This window comes from Muntiacus reevesi, chromosome 20 (genome assembly GCF_963930625.1).
Source record: "Muntiacus reevesi chromosome 20, mMunRee1.1, whole genome shotgun sequence".
Classification (NCBI taxonomy): domain Eukaryota; kingdom Metazoa; phylum Chordata; class Mammalia; order Artiodactyla; family Cervidae; genus Muntiacus; species Muntiacus reevesi.
Window position 1 is genome coordinate 20,824,850 of NC_089268.1, and position 15,751 is coordinate 20,840,600.

The following is a 15,751-nucleotide window of genomic DNA, read 5'->3' on the forward strand; positions in this document are numbered from 1 at the left end:
ACTTTCTGGGTAAATAAATGCAGCTCAATGAAACTAATTGCAGGGCCCACAGGAATTTATACTGCATTTAGAAGTAGATTTCTTTCAATATAGATAAGAAAGATAGGAGACTAGTATGGATATGAACTCCAGGATAGCCTGAAATTTCCCTGGTGGCTCAAATGATAAAGAATCTGTCTGCAACGTGGGAGACCCAGGTTTGATCCCTGGGATGAAAAGATCCACTAGAGAAGGGAATGGCAACCTGCTTCAGTATCCTTGCCTGGAGAATCCCATGGACAGAGGATCCTGGTGAGCCTCAGTCCATGGGGTTGAAAATGAGCAACTAACACACATACACACAACTTTGAAGGAGCCCTGTCCTCTCGACTCCACACGTGAATTCCTAGTATCTACATGCTTTCTGGTGATCACCTGTTTCTATTAACGACCACAGTGAAACCTTCGAACAGACTGAAGATACCAATTGGCTGAAATGTCATTCCACTTGAAATAGCACTGTATTATTCATGAATACTCTACATCAGGGATTTCATCCTCTTGTAACAGAGCAGGACCCTATGGGACTTTCCCAGGACTAGGCTTTCCTTATATCCTCTGCTTTAGCTCCTTTCTGAAGTACCTGTTGTATTGTTGTTGTTCTTTAGTCACTAAGTCGAGTCCAACTCTTATGTGACCCCATGGACTGTAGCCTGCCAGGCTCCTCTGTCCAGGGGGTTTTCCAGGCTTGAAAACTGGTGTGGGTTGCCATTTCCTTCTGCAGGGGGTCTTCCCGGCCAGGGATCAAACCTGACTTTCCAGCATTGACCAGTGGATTCTATACCACTGAGCCCCTGGGGAAGAACCTATTGAATAGATAATAGTATTTGATGCAAATTTCCTGAGTTGTTTTGCAGATGTGAAACCTGCTCTCCCCCTCCCCCCGCCCCCACCACCAAATGGAAGATATTAACTACTTGATGACCCTGAGCACAGAACTCCAAGTCTCCTGAAGCCTAAGAGTTGATAAAGTTAACCCTGTGACCCCGCCCTGTTAACTCACCATCAGCCAATCAGAGAACTGGGGACAAGTTGATCACACACGCTGTTACCCTCCCACCACCACCTGCCACCACCTGGCTTTTAAAAAATGCTTTGCGTGAGCCCGGCTAGCTCAGTCGGTAGAGCATGAGACTCTTAAAAATGCTTTGCCCCTGCAATAAGCCTTTCTCTGCTCCAAGCTTCATCATTTGGATTTGTTTAGTCTCATGGGCAAGAGGACTTAGCAACCTACTCCCAATCCCACCAAGGGGAAATTGAGACTTAAAAGGGGCCTTGCAGCAAATCACATAGTAAGTTAGTGATGGACCTATGATTAAAATTCTGACTGTTGTTTTTAATCCTCAGCTTCTTACCTCTCCAAAATGATACCCATGTCTTTTCCCACAAGGCGAAACTTACTGAGGACTCTGGGGGTCTTAGCTACTAGACATAAAAGTAAAACAGACACAGCACACAACATCTTTGAAGTGTATGAGATGCTCTCACTTCAAATCCACCTTCTGGGAATCTCTCTGGAGCAGGGCTCCGTTCTCCTCAATGCCAAGCACAGTGATCGCCACTTGCATGCCCTTTGGTTTCATCATAGCAAGTAGGGAAGAAAACAAGGTACAAAGAGATGAAGACCCATGCTCCCAGCTCTTGGGCAACCTGTAGAGGAGACCCTCCGCATTCAAACAATGGGTGAGCCAACTATTGATCTAACTGGCTATGAATAACAACAGCAAACTTGGCTAATGTATCATGTAGGTTGTTTTTGGCCACTCAACACAATAAACAATGAACACCCTCAAACAGTCTCAGATGTGTTAGAGGACAGGAAATGTAAGAATGGAACCAATTTTAGGGTTTGACAATTTAGCAGCTCTGGGCCCATCAAGGACCCAGGCTCTTTCCACTCTTGCCGCATTTTGGTGAGGCTCGGCCCTCATGGTCACCAGAGAGCAGCAGAGGTTCCGGACTGCACACCCATATCCCGAGGCAGCACCAGAGGCAGTGACTTGGGGAGTCACTTCCTAAAGAATGTTTCTAAGAATCTCCTGAACAAACCTCCTCTCACAATACTGGGGGAAACTTGGTCAACAGCCCATTCTGAAACCAACCACAGCCAGGAGGACAGGCTCAGGTCATTTATGATTCACCTTTGAACCTGAGGTTAGAACCATTCTCACCTGAGTCACAGAAAGATGAGGAAGGAGTGGATGGGTGGGGAGGAGAGAGGGAGGGGGAAGAAGAGTCCTGAGCCCATCAGAGTGGCCAGAGGAAGACGGGGGTGGTCGGGATGGATATAGGACCAGCAACAGCATCTTCTCGGAGCTCCAGGCTGCATTTCCTGCCAGGACTCATCCCCTGAGGCAAGGGTCTGATCCCTTCCGAAGAGATGAGAAGACTTTGTAACAGCATGGAGTGCATAGGGTACCGCTAAGAATGTTGCAGCATCCAGCAACGTGAATGCTCACAGAGGTACTCCTCGGGTGCTGTGTTGACTCCAGGTAAATCTTCCTGAGGATTCTGGAGACCTTAATTCATAGTGACATGATGGTAAGGGTGGGAATTTCAGGTCAGGAAGGCTGAGAGGGTGGGGCCATTGAGGGCCAAGAGAGATCTTTCAGTGCAGGGAAGCCAGTATTCTAAGGTATTAATCACCCCTGCACTGTCACTGCTGGCCCACCTCCAGGTACAAGCCAGGTAGGAAACTGAAATGAGACCCATGAAGGAACATCAGTATATTTTTTTCACCTGACACTTGGACTACAATAGGATTTCTAGACTCGCTAAAATAAAAATCCATTTTTAGATGGCTGGGTCAAATGCTTCTTGCTTTTCCTTCTGTTATTCCTCTACTCTTTTTTCTTTTTTTTTAAATTGAAATGTAGTTGATTATGGCTTCCCCAGAGGCTCAGTGGGTAAAGAATCTGCCTGCCAATGCAGGAGAGGCAAGAGACGATGGTTCAATCCCTATATTGCAAAGATCCCCTGGAGAAGGAAACAGAACCCACTCTAGTATTCTTGCCTAGAAAATCCCATGGACAGAGGAGTCTGGTGGGGTACAATCCACAGGTCACAAAGAGTCGGACACGACTGGGTGCACACGCCATGCCACGCATAGTTGATTTATAAGGTTATGTTAATTTCAAGTGTTCAGCACAGTGCTTCAGTTATACATACATTCTTTTTCAGAATCTTTTCCTTTATAGGTTATTATAATATACTGAGTAGAGTTTCCTGTGCTATACATAGGTCCTTGCTTTTAATCTATGCTATATACACTAGTGGAGGAGGGCATGGCAACCCACTTCAGTATTCTTGCCTGGAGAGTCTCCATGGACAGAGGAGCCTGGTGGGCTACAGTCCACGGGGTCGCAAAGCATCGGACTGAGCAAGGCCCAGCACAGTGCATCTGCTAATCCCATCCTTCTAGTTTATACCTCTTCCCTACACTTTCGGTAATCAGGAACTTGCTTTCTGTGGGCCTGTTTCTATGCCTGTGGATCTATTTCCGTTTTGTAAATAAGTTCATTTGTATCTTTTTTCTTTTCAGATTCCACATATAAGTGATATCACATGACATTTGTCTTTGATTGGGCTTATATCACTTAGTATAATCATTTCTAGTCTACCCATGTTGCTGCAAATGGCGTTGTTTCATTCTTTTTATTACATGTTTTTTGGCTGCGCCACATGGCTTGTGGGACCTTCGTTCCCCCACAAGGGATTGAACATGGACCAGGGCAGTGAATGCGCCAAGGTCTAACGCCTGGGCAGCCAGAGAATTCCCTATTTCATTTTTAAAAAATTTTATTTGCTTTTGTATTTTAAGAAGAATGAACATATTTTCTTCTGTAATGGGAAAATCAAGTAACATTTGGAAAAAAGAAGTATTTCATACTCTTTTCAAACAGCATAGGAAATCCCCACCTTCAATAAAACATATGATGATCGATTTTGTACTATTTGAAAATAAACCAACTTTATTTGAATTAGTCAATACCAATCAAGACCGGAAAACAAATTTATAACTGGTTCAGATTCATGAGGAAAACACTCAGTAATGTCTTCATTAAAAAGGAGTTTTACATTATTAAGGCTTGAAAGCAAGTCCTGTTATTTTATCACCACAGTTAAAGGTCTTGAGAAAAATTAAGTGACCATCATTGGGAGTGTTTTTATAAAGTGAAATGTTTGATCTTTTATAAAAGCTAGGCTTCTTTGCTAAATTAGTTAACTCTCCAGCTTATAAAATGGGATAGCCAGGTGGTCAGGAAAGAAAGTCAAGTTCAAACATCAGTCAGATACTTTATATTTTAAGCATATGCATAGTCAATATTGCAAAATGTCTATACATAAATACCATAGATGACTGTATCCTTAAAATTATATGTTGCCAAAAAAAGGTTGCTTTTATAGAAATAGATTAACCCAAGCTCTACAGTGAGGCAATTTTAATTTTCTTTTTGGTTGAGGAGGGGAACGTTGGATCCATTTCCTTAAGTAACATTAAGTAAGACTATGCACACTTTGGATCATACCTAGTCACGAAATGAAAGGATCCTGAACTAAGCTGGGAGGAGAACAGTGACAAAGGGAGAGGATGATGCATTCATAGGAGGGCATGTGTTGTTTGCATTACACGCCAAGAGCTCTGGGTAGAAACCAACGGGCCGCGTGTGCTAGGAGGGTCCCAAAGCCAAGATGTGAACACTTTGGGCCTCACATCAGAACCAGGATGCTTCCCATGCACACTTCTTTTTCTAATGTTCCAGAGGCTTTTAAATGTTATTATTAAAAAAAGGAAGTGATCCCTTGGGAATCATTAATCATGGGTTAATGCTGTTCATTCCAAGGAGAAGTCACCAGCATCTTGGTTCCCTCTGCTGCTGAACTGGCTTCCAGGCCCTTGGAAATAGGAGTGAAAGACCTATGTACTGGATGTCCCCTGCCCCTAGACCAACTTAATTTCAGACACAAACTCTCACTGTTTTCTCCTGATGGAAAACTTACTAGGTAGACCCGTATCTTCCTGACACTGCCTCCTTTTTCATTGTTTGTTCGGACCTTGCTGATTTCTAGGATCTTAGATCTTCAGGGTCCATTCCAGATGTGATCCATTCTACAACAATTCTAAGATGCTTGGTCTTGTCTTTCTACAGAGTGGCCAGTGGGTACAGGTGTTACGAAGCATTTCCGTTGTTTCATTTGACAAATGCTAGAAAATTCAGCCCAGGAAAACTCCTTCTTGGCATGGCCTCTTTCTAATGAAAAGATCAAGCATTTCCATGGCCCCACCTGCAAGATAAGTGAACACTGAAGACAGTGTCATTTCTTGGGAAGATGAAACTAGTTTGAGACCTGTGGTCAAACAAACCAATGGAGTGTGGGTTTCACTTTTCAACTCATGAGCTTGGTGCCAGGTAACTGTATTGTTTGTTCAAAACAAGACAGCCAAACTCATACCGGTGATTCTGAAGTGTCAGGTAATAAAGGTGAGCAATAGAAGGAACTATGTGCTGGACCAGCCTGGATTTTACTGATCCAGCTCATCTTTTATAGCTGTTAAAATCTTATCCAATACACTCTCTCAGGACAAACTGAGAGGCAGGCAGAACTGAAAAGCTGGGTAAATTCAACACAATTGTTCTGAATGTGATTCTTATTTCTCCCTCTGCCTCACACTATGCCAACCCACCAAAAAAAAAAAAAAAAAAAAAAAGTGATGTGAAAACCGAAGGAGAGAAATAAATCTAGAGTAAAATAGAATCTCAACCCAAGTAAATCCCCTCTTACTGCCACTGAGATGCTTTTTGAGGTATTGATATGCATGCCAGACGAATAACAAGGGTCATTTCCCATCTCAGCACTCTGGAGTTCAGGGTTAAACTGCAGACCTTCAATACTCCCTGAGTTGATTCTGGGGACACCAGAGGACCTTTACACAGTGTGGTTGGGAGATGACATGACAAGGGTATGGCCAAAACCCAGGGAAACTGAAGGATGTGGAGAAAAATCTCTTTGGAAAAGAATCATCATAAGGCAATATTATTTAAAAATACTCTGATAAACCTGTCATAGACGTTTAAGCTTTAAATCAATAGTCGGTTGCATCATATGATAATCTACTGTGGCAATAAAAAGATATTCCTGGATTGAGTACCAGGAAATGTCATCCATCTATAACTCCTCTCCCTCTGTTAAATGGTTACGGTGGGTCATATAACTGCTCCAACCCACCCCTGTGCCCTAACATGGTTACTGATGTGAAACTAAGTCAACCACAGAAGGAACAGCTAGAACCAACAATATTGATTTAGTTTGGCTTGTTTGTTTTTAAAGGCTGTGTTTAAAGACTTGCCAATGCTGGATTCTGAATATCCAGTGTCCTCAGTGTTCAAAAACTCCTCAGTGGGAGGTACTCTGCCTCGGGTGCTACTCCGCCTGGGGGAGCTTCTCTGCCTGGGCATCCTGCCATTTTCACTTTTGCTCACTGGCTGTGCTTCTCAGGTATACCTCAAGAACAGCACCTTTCTGGGTCTCAGGAAAGTCAACTGCCTCTTAGATCATCGTCCTTACGCTGTGATGTTCAGGGAAGGATCTCTGAGGACAACAGGATTTCACACTAATAAACAGGCCTTTGGGATCATTTAAGCTTTCATCTCCCATGAGACCAGCGTGGGGCTTTCCCCTATTGTCAGAAGGACTGTTTCCTCATCAGTTTGCCTTTTCAAACATCTCCAGTGACAAAGTTATCAGGGAGTCCTGCAAAGGTTCCCTAAGAGGAGGAAATGAATCAATTCTTTCTGCTTCTAAATGAAAGATCTCGGGCTTATAGGATGCTCCACTGAGAAATGGCATCTTCCTCCCTGGGCTAAAGGAGACCCCTTGCTTCTTCCCCTCTGCTCTGATCATTGGGTCCCCTTTCTCTCCAGAGATCCCTGGAGGCAGGTAGGTCCAGATGTTACTTGGGTTAGAACCTTGTGATGTTTCTACAGGAAGGCCCCATGCTGTCCTGCCCTCACTGAGCACCGAGCCAAGTCCTGGGGCTTTCGGGCACTTGGGAGCCTCGGCCTCCATCAACAGGCAACACAGAAGGAAGGATTGTTGAAGGTGAGGGTCTGCGGCAGGTGGGCTCTCTCCCAAGGCATTCATGGCAAGAGGGAGCTGATGACTAGCTCATTTTTCTTCGTTTCCTCTGCACAGGTCCCTGGGTTCAGGCAGGGTAAGCTTTTAAGGAGGTGAAACTCAAGGAGAATGACTACAGAGTGAAATACTAGCTAAAAAACAGCTTCCTCTTTTTCATCGGGCATTTGAGTCAGATGGTAGGAAAATTTACCCAGATGCCTATGTATTTTTTCTTCGAGTTTAAACCACATGGTTTCCCAATCAGAAAGGCCCATGGACTTTCTTCCTAAGGTTCCACGATCAAGCCACCTCCTAAATGTATCTCTTGCACGTCAGAGGCTGAAGCTGAATCAGAGAGCACCCGACTAGCAGACCCACATCCAGGAATAACTTGAAGAAGCTGGAGAGTCATTTTTGGTCAATTGTTGGTATTTTGCTATGAAGATAGCAGCTACACGATATCACTGGTTTGAGACTTAGATCATAAGAGAAAAGATCTATCTAAAAGATTCCCAGGGAACACTGAGCCTCATACAAAGGTCTTCTTAGCCTCATGCATCCATCCCCCCACCCACCCCCACTCCCATCTGCTTTCTCAGAGACCAAAATTCAATCGTGGATAAACATAGTCAAACCCAGGCATGTAATCCCCAATGAAACCACTCCCATAAGCAAGCAAACCCCATGGCTGGTAGACCCCACGGGCCTTTTGGCATCAACACTCCTCCCCTACCCTCCCCTTCCCAGTCACCCCAGTTTGGAATGGCATGCTAATTTCCCTTCCTGGCAAGGCCTAGACAGATAAGAATAGAGATTAGCATCAAGCCAAGTATGTGATAGCATCAGACTGCGCCCAGCCCTGCAGAAAACTGAGGCTGTCTGAAATAGTTTTCTAATCTGGCCTTCAGTGCCCGAAGTGACAGGAGTGCCAGAAAGTGGTGAGTGACTGGAGGTGTGTCTGCCAGGTGCCCAGACTCACGTCTGCCCCATCCACTCTCGTCTTCCCTAACACAGCCCTGCACCTCTTTCTAGTAAGAACTAAGACGGCGTTTGGCCTTGGAGTTACTGACAAAGAGGAGGGTGGACAAGGACAGCGTGTTGCAGGTTTCTAATGCATCTGAAGAGATATTTCAATATTGGCAAAAGGGGCCAGTGACAATCCCACATACAGGGCTCCCCCCGGCACCGACCCCAAACACACGGAACCCAGTCCAGGTCCGAAAGGCTGACAGCTTGACCGTTTCTCTCATTTCTGCTTGCAGGATTCCTGCCTGACCAGAGGGGGCTGGCGCTGACTTTGGTCAAAGCCAGCAGGCGGGGGGGTTCCAAAGATGCCAGTGAGATGTGGCCTGATGGAGACAGAAGTTTCCAGAGGCGGCATGGAAGAGGAGTGTGTGAAGCCAGAGTCCTCGGGGAGACGGTGGAGTCCTTCTGCAGCAGCGATGGGGCGAGACGGCCAAGTTCAGGATCGGCTGAGGCGCTTGGCCACGTCCGCATAGGCCAGCTCGATCTCGCTGTCGGCCGCGCAGGTGTTGGTGAATTCGTCCCGGGCGTAGGCGTTCTTGAGGTACCGCCACAGACCCGTCATCTCAGCCGGGAAATCGTAGTTGCGGTACTTCTTGGCCACAACCTGCAATAGAGATGGTGTTAAAGCATGAAATAGATCACCGGAAGTGTCAGTGATGTGGCCCCGTGTATGCACAGCCGGGAGACCCTCCACGTGTCCCCCGGGGCCAGCAGCAAGACGCTTGTTGTGCGAGGTGATGGTGCTGCCTTTTTAATGCAACACTGTTTGTTTTATTTATCCTGCGCTGTTTTATTTATTTTGTTGTATTATATTTTCCCAAGCAACTATGATTTGTCCTCTGATCTAGTAATTCTGCTTCTAGGTATTCTTTTCCTTAGGAAATATCGTGAGTGTACAAGAAGATTTAGCTTCTTATAGATAGGACTGCAGGACTATTTGGAAATAGCAATAAAAAGGTACCCAACACAAATGTCCAACAACACATGAATAGATAAATACGTTGTCATATATACATGCAGTGGCATACCGGAGAGCCATGAAAAATGATGCTGCAGAGGAAATTGCAGGGACTTGAAAAACGCTTCAAGAGACTGTTCAATCAGAAGCACAGTATAAAGCATTAGGAGAAATATGTACGATGAACAGAAGTATATACACCAATCTGTTGGCAGAAGATATGTCTGACTGATAGAATTATAGACAACTTTTTTCTTCCCCCATCCAGCCTTATCTACAGAAGGGAATACAAAGCAAAAACCATGCAAGTTAGATGCTGGAATGCATATGGAGCTTCAGGGTACGTGGAGGTGAACAGATGGTGATTTCCGTCCTCTCCCTCATCCGCCACACTCGGGGCTGTGGACCTGAGCCTTCTGGGGAAGTGGTGTTTGTATTGAAAGACACAGTGGCACAGTGGTTAAAAGTGTGGGGTCTGCATCCCAGTTGACTGGATCTGTAATCCTGACCCCATTACTTGACAACTGTGTGAGCCTGGACTAGCTACTTAACTTCTCTGACCCCCAAATTCTTTTTCTCTAAAATGGAGATAATAAGATGACCTATTTTGGAGTAGTAAATTAGTTAATATACATAAAGTGATCGGGGGGAGATGCTGGCTTTAAGTGCTCAAGAAACATTATCTAATGTCAGAATTCATTGAGACCCATCACATTTCCTTTATCCATTCATCTGTCAACGGACATTTAGGTTGTTTCATGTCTTGGCTATTGTATAGTTCAAGTTTTGATCATTCCAAACTCTTCCCTTTGCCCCCTGCCCTGAAGAAGGAACCATAAGTTACATTTTGCCTCCCTAGTTCTTAGGTACTTAGCACTTCTTTATATTAAATTCTCTAGGTTAATATAACTGGTTTCGGGAGGTCAGTACCGAAGCCACCAGGATAGGTGTGGCCAATGAACACAAGTGATGGGTTCAGGGTCCTTGAACAAAGCCCTCTCTTCACTGCAAGACAAAGGGGCCTTGGGCTTGCCCACAGCTTTAAGATGAAGCTGTCTTGGGTCAGGAGCAAATCTATGCAGGGGTGGAGGCTCCAATAAGGGAAGCAGCTTGAAACTGTCAGAGAGAATGAAAAAAAGCCCACAGAATACAAATCAGAGCAGCCACTATGGAAAACATATGAAAGTTTCTCAAAAAACTAAAAACAGAACCATCATGTGATTTGGTAATTCCATTCCTAAATACATATCTTTAAAAAAAAATGAGAATACTAATTTGAAAAGATACATTATCTCCAATGTTCATAGGAGTACTATTTATAATAGCCAAGACACGGGAGCAACCTAAATGTCTATCAACAGATGAATGGATAAAGAAGATGTGATACATATACACAATGGAATACCACTCAGGCATGAAAAAGAATGAAATTCTGCCATTTGCAACAACATGGAGGGACTTAGCATTATGCTAAGTGAATAAGTCAGAGAGAGAGAGACAAATAATGTATGTTACAATTTACATGTGGAATCTAAAAAAGAAAACGAGATACAGAGAACAGACTAGTGGTTACCAGAAGGGAAGGGCGAAACAGAGGTAGGAAATTAAGAGGCAAAAACTACTGTGTATAAAATAAGCTATAAGTGTGTACTGTATAATACAGAGAATATAGTCGGTATTTTATAGTAACTACACATGGAGTATGGGCTTCCCTGGTGGTTCAGATGGTAAAGAATCTGCCTGCAATGCAGGTTCGATCCCTGGGTAGGGAAGATAACCTGGAGGAGGGAATGGCAACCCACTCCAGTATTCTTGCCTGGAGAGTTCCATGGACAGAGGAGCCTGGTGGGGTACAGTCCATGGAGTCACAAAGAGTCAGACAAGACTGAGTGACTTCCATAGCACCATACATGGAGGAGAGCCTTTAAAAATTGTGAATCACTGTTGTACCCCTATAACTTATATTGCGCATGAACTATACTTCAACTTAAAAAACGGAGAAAGGAAAGAAAAAGAGCCATAATAAGGTCAAGACATCTATGAAAAAAAGAAAAAAAAACTGATCCATGGGGCGGCCTTGAGTCTCTTGGGGCTGGAATTCATTTTCAGGTTTTTAAAGATATAATTTGAGCTTGAAAACAACAGAGATGCAACATATGAATATATATTTGTGTTTATATGTATAGCTCCCTACAGGTCCCTGTGCCACGTGAGGGTCCGGGGGTGGGGTGGGGAACACGGGTCTTGGGGGCGGCGACAAGAGTCCCACACGCCCCTCCCTGCCTGGATCAGTACACCCTGAGCTTGACCAGAGCTGGTTCCTTCTTCACATGTTGGCTCGAGTCGGGAGATGAGAATAGGAGTCAGCCAGACAATGAAAGTTCAAACCAGTCTGTCAGCGAGCAGCAGGGCCAGAGCAACACGGCCTCCAAGGATGCAGATAAGCTGAAGGAAAGCCAATGAAAGAGAGAGAGGGGATGCGCGCGGGAGAAGCTCTGACGTCTGCAGGAACCTCCATACTCATGTTCTGAATTTGCTTTCATATGAAAACAGTTAGCTCCCCCAGCCCAGATTAAGTCTTGGCATCTAAAGCCAAACTGGAGGTCTGACTTGGCTCTCCTTTCACGTTTCCTGCACTTCAGAGGTTTGCCAGGGCTCTGGGCTCTGATAAGCTGGATCAGCAGAAATCCAAGGAGATGGGGAGCAAGGCCCAGCCTTTGTCCTTTGGTGGGTCATCCTCCTTCCGATCTCCAGCTCCTCCAAGTGAACAACACACTAAACATCATTCAAGGATGGGTGTAACTGGGAGTCTAGGGCTGGAAGGAACTGGAGGAACCGGAGGATGAAGCATGGGGCCTGGGAGGTCCATTTGTCCACCTGATTGGACACATGATTCTTGATTGGGTGGTCCAACCACGTGTGACTGAGAGATGGGGAGGAAGAGAGGGGAAGAGGCGAGAAGGAAAATAATCATCCACACCTCTTCTTTTAGACATGAGAAAAACGACTTCCCCAAAGAGGAGACGACTTGTTCCAGCTCCTGCTGCTAGATGTGGTGTCTCTTGGATAGCAAGGACATCAAACCAGTACGTCCTAAAGGAAATCAATCCTGAATATTCATTGGAAGGATGGATGCTGAAGCGCCAATGATTTGGTCACCTGATGCGAAGAGCTGACCCATTGGAAAAGACCCTGGTGCTGGGAAAGATCGAGGGCAGGAGGAGAAGGGGACAACAGAGGATGGGATGGTTGGATGGCATCACTGACTCAATAGACACAACTCTGAGCAAACACCGGGAGATAGTGAAGGACAGGGAAGTCCGGCATGCTGCAGTCCATGGGGTTGCAAAGAGTCAAACATGACTGAGCAACTCAACAACAAGGACAGAACTTGAGTCTCTGGACTTCTAGAATGGCATTCTTCCCATGACCTCACTCTGATAGTGTTACTGATAGAATCATATTCCCCATAATGGTGCCACTTCATCCTCAGGAAAAGAGAATAAAGGATGTTTTGGAGGTGGGATGAGCATGCAGTTATTAACAACTTCAAAGACATACAGTTTGGCCAGACTTACCAATCACCATTGGCTTGGCCCTGAACCCCAAAGTGTCTTCGTATGAACGGATTGCATTTGCTCTGCCCATCAGCCCTGGCGAGCAGGATTCCCTCCCAGTCTCCAGCCCTGATGCATCCCTTGGGAGCACTAGGGCAAGCACAGCCTGTTTCAACTCCAACTGGTGTGTGCTCTGAATGCAGGGTTCTGATTCCCAGCTCAGGACATCAGCTGAAAACCAACAGGCAGATATCCAGCTGATAAATGATTGCATCTGATTCTCCTTAGTGACGGGTGGAAAGCCACTGAGCATCACAAGCTAGGTGATCAAATGGCCAACCAATGAGTGTTAATCAAAGGGCCACCATGTACCCACCATTAGGCCTGGAGAAGACCTATCCTCACAGATAGATATCTTACTGACTGAGACAGTAAGATATCAACACGTGTAGAAATAGTCTAGCTCTACGATCCCACTGCCTTTTTCTTTGGACTGATGAGGGTCAGAAAAGGATGTGCTAGAAAACAAACTTATGGTTCTCAAAGGGGATAGTGGGAGCAGGGGAAATAAATTAGGAGGTTTGAAATGAACATAAACGCACTACTATATATATTAATAAAATATCTAAACAAGGCCCTACTGTATAGAACAGGGAGCTATACTCTAGTATCTTATACTAACCTATAATGGAAAAGAATCTGAAAAACAACATATATACATGTATATGTTATGGTTGTTGTTATTTAGTTGCTCAGTCGTGTCTGACTCTTTGTGACCCCATGGACTGTAGCCCGCCAGGCTCCTCTGTTCATGGGATTTCCCAGGCAAGAATACTGGAGTGGGTGGCCAACTCCTTCTCCAGAGGATCTTCCCAAGACAGGGATCAAACCCAGGTCTCCTACAGTGCAGGCAGATTTGTTACCATCTAAGCCACCAGGGATGGAGAAGGAAATGGCAATCCACTCCACTGTTCTTGCCTGGAGAATCCCAGGGACAGGGGAGCCTGGTGGGCTGCCGTCTATGGGGTCGCACAGAGTCGGACACGACTGAAGCGACTTAGTAAGCCAACAGGGAAGCCCAGTTCAGAGAAATGCGGGGGACAAAACTGCTGTCTTCAAATGAGATGAAGAGAGCAGCCCTGTTCTGTGTTGCTCCAGAGAACCAAGCAAGCAAGGAGGCGGGTTTGGGCTCCATGTAAGGCAGGATGGCTCTTAACAACTAGAGCTGTCCAAAATGGTAGTGTTGGCTTGGTAGGCAGAGGGCTCTTTGTCATCAGAAACGTGCAGTCACAGCTGCACTAAAGCCTGTCACAGACACACAGGAAGGGGTCCACTTTGGGGTGGGAGATGGGGATGACCTCAGAATTCACCTCTTCTTCCCATCTCTTGTATCCTAAGGCTGTCTATAAGATTACACTCTCTGTTAGTCATGATCAGGAAGTGCAATGGTAGCAAGAAAACACTATCATTTCTTGCAACCTCCAGCTCTTCAACTGGTAGAAGAGGAAGATGCTGTCTGTCTGCCCCAAGGAGTGGCTACAGGAAATCAGAAGGTGGGTCTTCCCACAAAGAAAACATGCATATGAGAGCATGCTTAATAGAGATGGTGGGGTAGTGGGTAGCCAGTGAAAACCTATGATGAAAAGGTAAGGAAGAGGTCTTTGGAGTGATAAGACTATATGTAACTACATATAATAGGATTGTTGTTGTTTCGTCACTAAGTCATATCCTACTGTTTTGTAACTCCAAGGGCTGAAGCCCACCATGGTCTTCTGTCCATGGGATTTCCCAGGCAAGAGTACTGCAGTGGGTTGCAGTTTCCTTCTCCAGGGGATCTTCCCGACCCAGGATCGAACCCACCTACCTACCACTGAGCCACCAGAGAAGCCCTTCCGACATGGCAGGCGTTTTCAGGACACATTTAGTCTCCCAACAGCCCTGGTTAAGCAATATATGCCTGTGTTACTGGAGCTCAGAGGGGCTACACAGCCAACATGCAGCAGAGGTTGACTTTGGGTCCCTGTTCATGAGATTTTCAAACTCCGATTCTCCATCAGCAGGCGGCCCTGTCCTTGTCTCATCCTCGCGAGAGACCTGGGCCTTCGATGGAACTGGACCTGGGGGCCCCCGCAGGTAGGGTGCTCTTACCTTGACCACATGGAGCTTGGGCAACAGGTTGCAGTCGGCCAGCGTCAACTCATCCCCGTCCAGGAACTTGCGCCGGGAGCCCTTTTCATCATCCCCGCGAGTGTCGGCATCGATCTCCTCCGGCAGAGGGGTGTTCAGGTAGTCATCCAGCTTCTTCAGAGCCTTGGTCAGGCCTCGCTCAAGGGCTGGCATGGAACAGCAAGGGACATGTCTTTAGTCAACCTCCTTACCACGGGATGAAGCCACAGGGACTTCAGGGTAAAGGAGCGTATCCAGACCCTGTCCCTCCTCTCCAATTAGTGCTCCCCACACACTAAACAGCCTCTTGATGAAAGTGAAAGAGGAGAGTGAAAAAGTTGGCTTAAACTCAACAGTCAGAAAACTAAGATCATGGCATCGGTCCCATCACTTCATGGCAAATAGATGGGGAAACAATGGAAACAGTGAGAGACTTTATTTTGGGGGGCTTCAAAATCACTGCAGATGGTGACTGCAGCCATGAAATTAAAAGATTCTTCCTCCCTGGAAGAAAAGTTATGACCAACCTAGACAGCATATTGTAAAGCAGAGACATTACTTTGCCAATAAAGGTCCATCTAGTCAAGGCTATGGTTTTTCCAGTAGTCATGTATGGATGTGAGAGTTGGACTATAAAAAAAGCTGAGCGCCGAAGAATTTATGCTTTTCACTGGAGAAGACTCTCGATAGTCCCTTGGACAGCAAGGAGATCCAACCAGTCCATCCTAAAGGAAATCAGTCCTGAATATTCATTGGAAAGACTGATGCTGAAGCAGAAACTCCAACACTTTGGCCACCTGATGAGAAGAACTGACTCATTTGAAAAGACCCTGGTGCTGGGAATGATTGAAGGCAGGAGGCGAAGCGGATGGCAGAGGATGAGGTGGTT

General features: G+C 45.6%; 1 protein-coding gene across 2 annotated transcripts in view; it reads right to left on the bottom strand.

Annotated features, from left to right (window-relative positions):
* Window positions 1-3,982: 3,982 nt before the first annotated feature.
* Window positions 3,983-15,751, bottom strand: part of CLIC5 (chloride intracellular channel 5) — a 167,344-nt gene continuing 155,575 nt past the window's right edge. For both annotated transcript variants that reach the window (XM_065913409.1, XM_065913410.1), the window contains exons 5-6: window positions 14,845-15,029; window positions 3,983-8,785 (exon numbers count right to left, since the gene is read on the bottom strand). In XM_065913409.1, the coding sequence (XP_065769481.1) occupies window positions 8,618-8,785; window positions 14,845-15,029 (353 nt within the window). In that variant the 3' untranslated portion in view covers window positions 3,983-8,617. The remainder of the gene's footprint in view (window positions 8,786-14,844; window positions 15,030-15,751) is intronic.